The sequence below is a fragment of the Lontra canadensis genome, unplaced genomic scaffold (assembly GCF_010015895.1).
Source record: "Lontra canadensis isolate GAN:19392208 unplaced genomic scaffold, GSC_riverotter_1.0 scaffold35, whole genome shotgun sequence".
Lineage (NCBI taxonomy): Eukaryota > Metazoa > Chordata > Mammalia > Carnivora > Mustelidae > Lontra > Lontra canadensis.
The window spans coordinates 7,231,842-7,243,927 of NW_022631029.1; the positions used below are offsets into that span (position 1 = coordinate 7,231,842).

The 12,086-nt window shown below is 57.4% G+C and overlaps 1 protein-coding gene across 3 annotated transcripts in view; it reads right to left on the minus strand.

The window, feature by feature from the left end:
* PFKFB4 (6-phosphofructo-2-kinase/fructose-2,6-biphosphatase 4) overlaps positions 1 to 10,723 on the minus strand; it is a 32,282-nt gene extending 21,559 nt beyond the window's left edge. The window contains exons 1-3 of one of the 3 annotated variants that reach the window (XM_032867964.1): positions 10,605 to 10,723; positions 1,887 to 2,003; positions 1,645 to 1,741 (exon numbers count right to left, since the gene is read on the minus strand). In XM_032867964.1, the coding sequence (XP_032723855.1) occupies positions 1,645 to 1,741; positions 1,887 to 2,003; positions 10,605 to 10,668 (278 nt within the window). In that variant the 5' untranslated portion in view covers positions 10,669 to 10,723. Of the gene's footprint in view, positions 1 to 1,534; positions 1,558 to 1,644; positions 1,742 to 1,886; positions 2,004 to 6,886; positions 7,032 to 10,604 lie in introns of those variants that run through there. The other 2 variants (XM_032867963.1, XM_032867966.1) reach the window with 2 other exon arrangements.
* Between the last annotated feature and the right edge of the window lie 1,363 nt (positions 10,724 to 12,086).

A 12,086-nucleotide genomic window follows, 5' to 3' on the forward strand; every position in this document is an offset into this window, starting at 1 on the left:
TTATTCTTCCCACAGACACTCTGGATTTAGACAGGCCTGGCTTCAGATTCAAACCCTGCGTGATCCCAAGCAACACCATCGCTTTCAGACCATGCCTCCCCATCTGGGGGAGTGAGGTGACACCACTGGCCCCCACGTAGGAGAGGACAAACCGGCTAGTGAGTGCCCACAGCTTGAAGTTGTTGCAGAATTGGCACTGGATACAACCTCTGACCTACTAACTGGGTAACACTAGAAAGATGGACACGGAAGTCTTTGGTGGTATGGGCTTAGATTCAAGTCCGGGCTCTGGGCAGAAACATGTTATCTCGTGTGAGACTCCTGAGCCTCAGTTTCCTCACCTGTAAAATGGGCAGGAGTGACAATGGGCAGCATGCACCCAACACACAGCGGGAGTGCAAATACCAGTCCCCTCCCTTATGTCTGGGTCACAGAGAGTCCGCCCCCAGTTTCACCCACAATTGGGACACAGGCCTGAACGACAGACTCCCCTTCCCCTTTCTTGGTGCTGCTGCACCATGGCCACGCCCCACAGTGGGGAGCTCTTGCCCCCTGGTGGCCAGAGACGGAGCAGGCAGCCTAGTATCCAGGCCTAGGCGACAAATGCAGAGCTTCTGGCCTGGAGCTCTGCTCGATTTGGGGAGGTCACTAGAGCTGGGCCAGCCTCTGCTAAATGCCCTAGCACAATGGCCGAACCCCAAGCAAGGGTAAGGAGACTTCTAGATCCCTCAGCTGGCACCTGCCAAAAAGAGCACAGATCCCCAGACCACCAGTTGGTGTTCTTGGTTCGAGTCTGAAAGGGGCAGGGAGGGGAGGAGGTAGGGTATTGTCTGCAAATTCCCATCTCATGAATGAGAACAGGAGGGTGAAGTCTGAGCCACTTGAAAGCAAAGCCGAGGCCTGTCCTACACATGCCAAGAACATGCTAAGCAAGTGCCAAACATCCTCCAAATACACAGTTTATCAAGGAAAGGGTAGGAAGGGTGCGGTACTGGGCCCAATCCTTCCCACTCTGTGCCAGAAGGTGGTCCCTGTCCCACTCTGCCCCATCCCGGAGGCCTGTGTCCCCGCACCCATTCAGGCTCCCCTCCTTACCAGAGGCCATGCCGGTGGAGGGCCTGGGGTAAGCAAGTGAGAGGTCTCTGCAGCAGGCCTATGACCTGTCCTAGGTCTCCTCAATCTCTGAAGCCCCATCTTCCCCTCCCATAGGATGTCCTTACTAAGGGTTCATAAATCCCAGGGAGGGCCAGCCGCCAAGGTGCCACCCAGGGGCACCTGGGTGGCTCAGTAGGTTAAGGGTTGGCCTTTGACTCAGGTCATGATCTTAGAGTCCTGGGATCGAGGCCCACGTGCAGCTCCTTGCTCAGCAGGGAGTCTGCTGCTCCTTCTCCCTCTGCCCCTCCCCACTGTCCATGTTCTCTCTTCTCTCTGTCTCAAATAAAATAAAATCTTAAAAAAAAAAGAGGCCCTATACCCTCGCCTATTGTCCCCATATCCCCAACCCCACCACACTCTGAGAGATCAGAAGACCAACCCTGTCATAGCCCAGTGGGGCAGAGCAAGGCCAGGGCTCAGGAGCAGCTGGGCATCTGGGCTCCAAGGTCTTCTCTGTTAACACACATAATTAAACACGTACACACTCACTTCCTGATCTTCAGGCCCTCTTCGTTGTCTGGAAGGAAAAACTCAAAAGACTTGTACGTCTTAACCATGTCCCGGCGATACTGGCCAACGTTGAATTCTGGGGGAAAGAAAGGCTCAGCTTTCACACAGCAGCAGCCCTCCCCAGTTCTTGACCTTGACCCACCCCAGGCCAGCCTTCTCTCTTCCCCTCCCCTCCCCCACAAAGCCGCCAGGCCCCCTTGGAATCCCAGGCCAAGTCTCACCTCGGGTGGGCACACCAATCCAGTTCAGGTAGCGAGTCAGCTTCTTAGAGATGTAGGTCTTGCCCCGGGCGGGCAGGCCGACCATGACAATGAGCGTTGGGCAGTTGGTCATGCAAACTGAAAGGCAAGGAGGTGGTGTCAGATAAGGGCTGGGACACCTCCCAGTGGGCCCCTCCCTCTGCTCCTGCCACAGGACCTCAGATGGGCCTGCCAGGCCTCCTGGCCTTAAGACCCTGGTGTCAGCCACTGCTGGCATAACCCTGCTGCCCAGGCCTGCCTGGGCTCCAGAAGCTGCGGCAGAATCTCCTCAGCCCCTTATCCTGATGGGTACTGCGGATATAAAGCTGGACCTGCCCCGCCCCTGAATGAACAGGCAGAAAGAGCCAAAGCCCAGGAGACAGTCAATGCCCACCTGTCATCCCGGAACCCACACCCAGCTGCAAAGAACCTTTTCAGCATTCCTGCCAGCACAGTTCCACTGCTTATCCTCCCCGCTGGGAATTTTGCCTCATCTGGTACAAAGCCCGGCTCAAAAGCTGCTTCTTCAGGGAGCCCTGCCTCTTAGCCACCTCCATGGTACCCCGGCACACTGCCTCAATCCTGGTCACCCCACCCATGGGTCTGCCCCCTGCACCTGACTACTTGGAGAGAGAGCAGCCCTGCAGCACCGGAGCCGTTCAGGATCACACAGTCTGGCACAGAGTTGCTGCTCAAAAACTATGGGGCGAAGAGGGGGGGAGCGGCATCTTGAAATTCCCCAGGGTTAGTGCCACGAGGCTGAGAGCAGAGACCCAGACCAATGTCCACAAGGACTGTCGCTTGCACAGCCCACCCGCCACCATCCCATGTGCCGCCAGGTCAGTGCGCCCCCCCGGAGAAGTTGCCGAGGCCAGAGGCGGGGACGGGTCTGGACACAGCATCCCCAAACCCTGGCCCACTGGGACAGACACCAGGACAGTAGAACTACCAGCCTCACGTGATCCGGCTCAGCTTTCAGTGTGGCCTCACCACAGAAACCTTAGAAAGCTTCCCTTTCACCGTCCCCAGCACCTAGGCCATGTGAAACCACAGCAGACAGACAGGTGGCCCATGTGGGGACCTGTCACTGTCCCTCTTTTGCCCCCAGGGCTCTACAAATGGCGTCTCCTGGTAACCCTTCTTGGACAGCTTGCTGGGCCCTACCCCTCACTGGAATTGGAGCACAGAGGCCCCAGGGGCAGCCCCATTTGGGGCTCAGGAGTCAGGTCTGGGTTCCCATCTGGACTCTTGACAATGACTGGCAACTCTGAGCCTTGGTGTCCTCACCTGTCAAATGGGATGAGAATCCCTCAGTGAGGCCCCGCACTATCTCCAGGTAAAAGCCAGAGTGTGTCTGGGTAGCCAGAGCCACCTGCCCCACACTGAGATGCAGGGGCACCTCGGCATCCACTGTCCTTGGGACCTGGGGGGCAGAGGCATCTGTCCGTCTCCAGGCAGGTCCCACAGCGAACCAAAGGGCCCTGCTTGCCAGTGGGGGCTGCAGTGCTCCTGGACTGGACGTGACCTTTGGACAGATGTGACCCAAACCTTAAGCCTCAGGGGAGGGAAGGACAGGATCTCACAGAATACAGGCTGACAGTGAGCAAGCAGGAACTTGCAGAAAAACCTCAGCATTGGCTAAGGTGAGAGAAAAGCAAGTTAAGCAAGGCCCTGCGTCCTGAGGGCCAGTGACACTGGGGCCTGTGCTGTTTGTATAACTGCTGGCCAGGGCTTGCAAGCAAGCCAAGGGCAGTGAGTCGGCCCCTAAGCACAGGGTGGTGGGGGGAGCCTGCACACCCAGACTGCTTCCCTCCTTCCCAATGCTCCCTGAAGGGCTCTCCCAGGCCTTCAGGAGTGGGGTTCTACACCCCCTCTTCACATCTCCTATCTTCCCAGAGACAGCCCTGGCCTCCTCCCCCAGTGTGTGGCGACAGGATCCCCTCCCCGGCCCCATGCACGGCCACCTGCAGAAGGCGGGCAGGGCGGTCTACCAGGGCTGGGAGCAAAAGCAATAAATTACCTATCAACACTGTTCCTCAAGATAAGCTCCCAAGGAACTGACCCAAAGAAAGCTCAAAGTACACGTGTATTTGCAATAGCTCTGCTTACAACAGCAAAACATAAGCAAGCTAGCAGAAAAGGAATTACAAACCGAGGCCCACAAGAGGGAACACACTACCGGGCCTGAACAGAGAACATAAGCACCAGGGGAGCTGGGGTTCTGGGCCTCTCGAGAGCCTCAGCACTGGGCAATTAGACAGCAGAACATGAGGCTTATGTGCCCAAGGAGATCTGCAGACATGTCCAATCAACTTACCTCACTGGTTCCTTCTCCTATAAATTTGCTTAGGGCCACAAGAGCCCTAGGAATCAAGGGGCCTGAGACAAGGCTGGTGCTATCCTGTGATGACTTTCTGGTGGACCACCTCAGGGGCCGCCACAAGCCCTAAAGAAGGTTCCAGAACTGCACCTGCTCCTGAGCATGTCTTCTTGGGCCAAGCTGGGGAAGGGAGAACTCTTTAAAAGAAAGCAATCTGGCAGACTGTCTTGTTCAGAGGGGACAGAAAGTCATCTCCCTTGTCCTGTGCCCATTCCAGTCATGTCCTTAGCCAAGAAGTTCTTGCTACCTTATTGCCAATAAAAGCTATCTCAAGTGCCATTCTTTCTGGCATGCTCTGAGTCCTTTCTTCAGCCCCTGCCCCACCTGCCCCCAGTGCTCCTCCAGGGCTGAGCTGAGGGGTCAGTGATGAAGAAAGGTAACAGGTTCCACGCCCTCATGTGAAGCCTGAATTTCCCCAAAGGAAAAAGAATTGCTAACGGAGAGTAGGGGTAGAAGAGGCACAGCCAAGCAGTCTCTGGTGCCCTCAGAGGCCAGGGACTAGGCACCCAAAGGTAACCCACTGCACAGCACAGACCAGCCATGGGCCTCTACAGCCTCTTCTCTATACAGCCTCTGATCAGGTCAACTTCCACCCATCCCCCACCCGTCCTTGGGGTCTTCCACCAAGTTATAAATTACTACGCAGGGGGTAAAATGCTACATGGCTACATGCACAGGCTCTGGGGACTGTGGGTGCTGCCCAGACAGGTTCCATGTTCACTCATGGCTTACTCTCCGCTGTGAACTCGGGGACCTTCGCCGGGGGCCCAAATCCCCATACAATCTGTAGGTCTCATCTTTGGTTTCTTGGGTGCCTCCTCCTCCAGGAAGCCCTCCTGTGCTAGGCCAGTCCAGAATCTCACCTACTGTAACAGCCTGAGACAGGGCCACACACAAGACCCTGTGCTTAGGCCAGAGCCGTATTTTCACCGCATCCTTGGAGCTTGGAGAAACACAGGCCCCTCCCCACTGAGCCTCAGCATCTTTGCCATCTGGAATGGGGGTTGGCTCACAGCTGATGCTTCAGTTCCCGACTCTGAGGTACTGAGAAGCAAAGAAGGGTGGTGACGAAATGACAGCATCACCTGCCACCACTTATCAAGCATCTCCCCTCAAAGAGGATCACAGCAGCTCCTGGGGGCAGGGACGATGACTGTCTCCATCCCACAGATGAGGAACCCGTGGCCTAGCAAGAATATCAGCTCCTTGCCCAAGGTCACACAGCTGAGCAACAATGTGGCTCTTCAAAGCCCAGGTTCTGACTTCTTGCCCTTTATATAATAACAGTGGCCACCCCCTCATTAGGACAACACAGACTGGCTACAAGCACAAGGGCAAGGGGCCTTGGCCTTGGTCCCTCCACAGAAAAGTCTGGAAGGAGGGCTGGCTAGGCACTCACTATTGCCTCTCAGGACCAAGTATTGATTGGAAAGCCATGGCCCCAGGCCTAAGAGCCTGATCATCACCTAAGAATCCTACCAAGACCTAGATCATGGTCAGAGCCATGACCCACCAGAATGCCCAGTCAAAACCACGGCCACCCCCCCTAACAGGACCCGGTGTAGTAAGAGACACACAGCCCACCCATAGGACTTACATCTTGGTCAAAGCCAAGGCTTCCAGGCTGGCCTCAAAGCCAAACAAGAACAGAGCACTCTCCCCTCCCTTATCATGCCCAAGCAGAGGTCAAGGAATACAGAGAGACCTTAGCACATGGCACAATCTCCTGATCTCCATTTCTGTATCTGTACCCAAGTTGGACGAGATGTTCTCTGAGGTCCTTGCCAACTTGTAAATTCATTATAATGTTTGCTACTCCTAAAAAAACAAACAAAAAACCCCTTCGTTTTTCTTGGCAATAAGAGGTTGCAGACTCATTTAAGGACAAGCAGAAAGTCAAGTAAAGTGGATTAGACATCGGGATCCCAGGAAAGGTGAGCCCCTTAACAATCCCACGAATGTCAGCAAGTCTCCTGGACGTTTCCCCCTCTAACTTTACCATTCCCCCACAACCCCGCGGGGTGCACATACCCCATGGACACAAAGACAGGTTTATATGAGACAGTGTTCCCACCTTCTTCATCCTCAACACAACTGCACTTCCCTGAACTTCTTCCCAAAGCTTGGTTTCAGCCCCAGAGGTGGGTAGTTAAGGCCAAGGGGCCACCTTCCTCTCACTGGAGGACTGGCCCACCTTTGGGCCTCTGAGAGTTCTGGGCTCAGAGAGGTCAAGCGATTTCCATAAGGCCAACATAGCTCAGACACCGTCCACGCTCTCTGGCCTGAAGTGAATGGTAGGGGGAGGTTCCGAATCCTCCCCAGGCCTGACTTGGTGGATAGAGACTCGGGTGAGAGCAGGCCGGCGCCTCCTGGAGGTGATGGTAGCCAGACCTAGTCCTTAGCGAGGGGAGACAGGGCCACACATCTGCCTCCGCCCCCTGCTCTGCCACACCTGTGCCCGGCTCTCGACCAGTTCCTGCTCCCCTACCATCAGTCACGGCAGCTTCACCTGTCCCCGGTTCCCCACCTGTTCCTGGCCCAGGCCGCCTGATCCACCCATCCCCGGGCACCACCCTGCCCTTCTCCACGGAGCCCGCCTCACCACGGCGCTGGCAGGCGTGCAGAGCGGGCCGCCCATTGCTGTACGGCATCCAGATCTTCTTCAAGGGGTTCTGGGTCAATTCCCGTGGGGACGCCATACCTTGGACGTGATGAGTCGGACTGGGCGGCTTCCGACCCAGCAGCGGGCCACCTCGGGCCACCCGAGGCCGCGCCCCTCGGCCCCGCCCCTCCTCCAGCAGCCGAGACGCCGCTCCAACTCCCGGCAGGCCCCGCCCCAGAACGAGTAGGCCCTACCCCAACAGAGGGCCCGGCCTCCGACCACGCATGCCCAATCGCCTACCAGCAGGTTTTGTACCCGGCAGGCCCGCCCTTCACGCGGGGATCGAGGACGCGCATGCCCAGCTCCCCACAGGTTCAAGGCCGGGATGGTGCCGAACCTGCCCCGGATGCAGGAGCCCAGCACGCCCACCCGGACCGCGCAGACTTGCATCGGCCTCATCCACCACCTTGCCTTGCACAGCCTTGCCCCCAGGCACCCGGGTTCCTCTCACTGCTACCACTGATCTGGGGCGGGGGTGGGTGGGGGCGGCCAGGAGGGAGGGATCTGCATGCCAAGGAGCTGCCCCTGCTTGACCCGCAGGTCTCAGTTGGTCAGGACCAGTCTGGTGGCCCCTGCGTTATGCCAGTTTCAACCACCGCGCCCCTGAGCCGGGCGTCCCGACCCTCTCTAGAGCCCCAGGACTCTTCTTCGCCCACTGGAGTGACCGGCTCAACCACGCCAGAAAATCTTTTACCTCATGGACAGGGACATCTCAAAATTGTTTCCTCTCTTTACCTTGGCCGCTGGGGAACTCAGGCTAAACTCCAGCCCACCAGGAACACGTGAGCAGGACCTTTTAACCAAGCTTCCTGGGGACTCCTTGAGCTCTGGCACTATCTTACTTCTTACAGGATTTCATTTTTACCAATTAAATTGTAAATTGTAAATTTGCATATTTTAAAATTAGGAAAATAGAATGTGGACATCATTGACCTGACAGGATTCTGGTATAGATTAAAATGTGTCAGTGTCTGAGAAATCCATTCTGAAGCACATTAGTGATATCATTTATATTACTTATCTCTCTCCTGTCTCTAAGAATGCAGTGGAAGCAAAGGGCAGGGGAGAAATCCTGAAGTTCAGGAACCCTGGGTCATTGTCCTTTGTCTCCTCAGCCCAGCTTCTCCCAAGTTCTGTACACTGTCCTGGGGCCTCACTGACCCTGCTCAAACCTGCCTAGAGGTTTGATGTCCTCCACAAAAGCCCCAGACAGGATCATGGCACCCTCAGGTTCTCTCTGCCCAAAGTGTGTCCAGCCAGGAGCCAGGGCTAGGGTCACGGAGAAGAAGGCTCCAACCAGCGCACCCCAGGTGTGGCACCCCCTCCTTCTGACCTCCCTGCCACACACTTGTCTCCACCCAGCACTTCAGAGCCTGGCAAGGACCCTTCAGATAATTCTGATACAGATGTCTTGCCTCCTTCACAGGAGATGAAGTTTCAGGAGGCAGAAGCCCACCTAGACCCTCCCTGAAACCAGCTCTAGCCCCCTACCCCGGGAGGAATGCCCTGCCCCAGTCAGAGCTGAGCACTTCCTCCTTCATCCTTCCTCTGCTGTGTTCAACGCACCGCAGCCCACCCCCCACCCACGAAGAGACAGCTCCGAGCACATCCGTGGGCAGGTCCTGATGAGCAGGACTTGAGACAACCCGCCCACTTTCCTACTTCTCCAAAGCCACTCAGGCTTTGACACAGGCAGCCTTGCTGTCTGTCTCCTAGCTATTGCCAAGGCCATCTTGGGGCCACCTTGACCTCACAGACCTTGTCACCACCCACCCACACCCTGTCCAACCCCCGGCACTTATTGCAAAAGCTACATGCTCTACCATCCACAGACAACCAGCACTTCCTCCGGCCCGCCCATTCTCCTCCTCAGCCCTCCTGGGATGTTAGTCAAAGTCTGGAGGTAGGGGATAGCCAGAGCAGGGCAGGATGCCAGGGTCATTTCGAGGAAACTGTCCCCACACCCAGACAGTCCGAGCTGAGCCTCCCAGGAAGAGGGCGGCTCTGTACCTCCACTCTTCCCCAAACAGTCTGACCCTGGGCTGACCCAAACACACCTTCCCAAGTCCCCATATCCAGTGGAAGGCCAAAGGTTACCAGCAGGAGAAGCGTGGGGCTCCTCCCCAAGGCCAGAGTCTACCTCTGCTCTAAGAATATTCTTCATCTCCCTGCCCATTTCTCAAGTAGGAAACTGAGGGAGGGGAGAAGGACCCAGGGTCACAGAGCCAGCCCACAGTGCAGGATGGACTCAGATGAACTCCCAGCCCTTCAAAACCTCATCTCCCATATCTTCCATGTCACCACATTTCCCACCCCTACGCCTGGGCTCTGGTTTATTCCCTCCAGGGCTCTCTTGGCTTTCTGCTTCCCCAGCATCAGTAGATGCCCAATAGAACAGCCAGCCTTTATGGCTTTCCCCTCCTTGGGGCATCCCAAAGTGATGTGGTGGAAAGTGTACTAGGGTGTCAGCAGGCACTGGTGTGTGACGATGGGCTCAGCCTCCCTGCTCCTCCATGAAGCTGTCTGGCCTGCCCGTGGTTAGCTCCAGTGGTGCCCTCTGCAGTGACCTCTGGACCTCTCTCCAGTGTCACTGGCTACAAGCTCTAGGGTGGCTGAAGTCCTAGATCCTCAGTTCTCACTGCTCAAACTCTTCCCCATCCCTGTATCTGCTGGTCAGTCCTGGCCAGACTTTGCAGCATAAAGGCCCAGGGGCCTCAGTGAATGCCACACAGACCCACGTGTGTGGAAGCATGGAAGCATGCACACAGAGCCCAACGTGCACGCACACTAACAACCCGCGCACTGACAACTCAGGCCTGCACAGAGACAGGCAGGCTGCAGGGGCCTGCTGCTCTCTACTGCCTCCCTTCCCTTTGATTTCCCTCCTCCTCTCCCCTCTGCTGCCACTGGGAGGTTCAGGGAATTCCCAGGAGCTCCAGCTTCCTCTGGCCACTTCAAGCCAAGGATCATCCCTGGTATCTCCCTGGGCCCAGAGCTCATGGGGGTTGGGGGTGAGGTTCCAATTTGGCGGTATGGAGCCATGCAACTGAGCAGCCTGTGAACCGTGGCCCGCTTGGTCTGACTTGCTGATTCCAGCTTGGCACAGAGCACACAGTAGGTGCCCAGAGTGACTCAGGGCCAGCCGAGGCACACAGTAAGGGCTCAGAGAGGTTCATGACCAGGGCAGAGCACAGAGTGGGTGCTTAGAGCAGTCAGGATCCACACAAGGCACACAGTAGGTGCCCTAGAAATTCTGGTTCAAGGGCTAAAGCCACTTCATATGAAAAATTTCCCAAATGAGCCTCTGGGCCTCCCCAGGATGATGTGTGACCCCTCAGGGAGACCTGGACAAACATGACCCCTTGGAGGCCAGCAAAGGGCAGAGCAGGAGGGCCGCAGGCAGCTCCAGCTGGCTGTCCCTCTCTCTGGGCTGGAGGGGGAAGCTATTTATAGTTCCCCCTTGACCCAGCTCCCCCCACTCCCCTGAAAGGCGACGGTGTTCCCCCTCCTCCTTGCCACTGACAGGCTGATGCCCCCTCAAAGCACCCCTACACCTAGAGAGACCCCCCAACACCCTCGCACCTCTTCCAGCAACACCCCACTGCGCCCTGGTCTTTCCCCCAATCCCCTCCACCGGCTCCCCGCCGCCCATGCCTACCCTGCCTGCTGCTCCCTGACCCGGGGTCCGTCAGGGCGCTGCCTCCCTCCTCGCCTCTGTCCATCCTGCAAGCGAACTGGCCCTGGGCCGCCGCCCCCTGCAGCCTGGAGCCGGGCAGCCCCGCCCTCCGGGCGCGGAGGGAGCTGCGGTGTGCCCCGTGTGGCCCCGCCTTCCCAGCCCCGCCCCCGGCCCGCCCCACAGGGCCTCACAACTTGAGAGATCAACAGTGCCCCCAGCCCAGGCAGCCGTGCTCCCGCACTGTGTGGCCTCCCTCTACAGCCGGAGCAGTCCTTACTGCCCAGGGTCTGCCCTTGTCTCCAGCCAGAGCTGTCCACACTACCTACAGTTTCTGCCCCATCTGCAGGCAAGCCTGTCCACACCGTTCAGAAGGTCTGTCCCATCTCCAGCCCCACAATGGAGCTGGTGGTGTGAGATTAGAGAAAACCTATTCCTTCCACACCTAGGGGACCAGGTCGGTGAAATGGGGCGGGGGTGGGGAGAGTAGGCAGAGGGGCAGCGTAGCCAGCAGTGACTCAGCCCTTGACTGTCCCTGCCTGGGTGCACACGACCATGATCCTCATTCATCCCATTCTCCAGGCATGACGTTTATTGAGCTCTTTCCTGCATGCCAGAACCTTCACGTATACCGTCACCAGGTGCTCACGAGAAGCCACTGGCATCACTCTGCTCTCCAGAGGAGGAAGCTGAGGCTTGGAAAGACGAGCACCTTTGCTCCGGACAGTTGGATGAGGGAGGCGCAGAGCTGGCCGTCCCAGTGCAGGCTGGAGTCCCAGCAGCCTGAGCCACGTGTGTCCAAGGGCCACAGCTGGGTGTGCAGTCATGTGGGTGGGATAGTGCCTGGCTGTGCGTTGAGTGTGCTTCAGGACAAGCCCCTGTTCCTCACATGCCCTCACCTTGCCCACACACAGTCACAGTTGTCAGAGCCGCAGAGAAGCAGTCATCCATGCACGCATACACCTGCCACAGGGCAAGGCTGCCCCCGCCACAGTCTTCCTGCATTTGGCCACCTGTGTCTGGAGATGCCCCTGACGGGCCCTTCATCTGAGATGGGTGCTGCCTCCGGGAGCAGGAGACATGTGTGTGACCCTCCACTGGCACCTCCCTGTGTGGTGACCTGTGGGGGGCGGGGCAGACCTGCAGGTCTGGTCTCAGGCAGACTGAGATAGGTCTCAGATAACATGTCCGGCCGCTGTGTTGAGGTTCCTAAAAGTGGCACAAGAGTAAGCACACTGAGTGTCCGGATGTTCTTTGACCGTGGGGCACCCAGACATGGCGAGACTCCTCCCAGCACTGACATTCCGCTGCAGTGTCCACGCTGTCCAGACATATTGGAAGTCTGCGGGGCTCCAGGCGTGGCAAGACTCCATTTGGCAGCCCCCCAAACTGGCAACCTTCGGGGCTGTCCAGACACACCGTGGCTCTGAGAGGCACTCAGCTGTGATATGACACCACCTGGCAGGG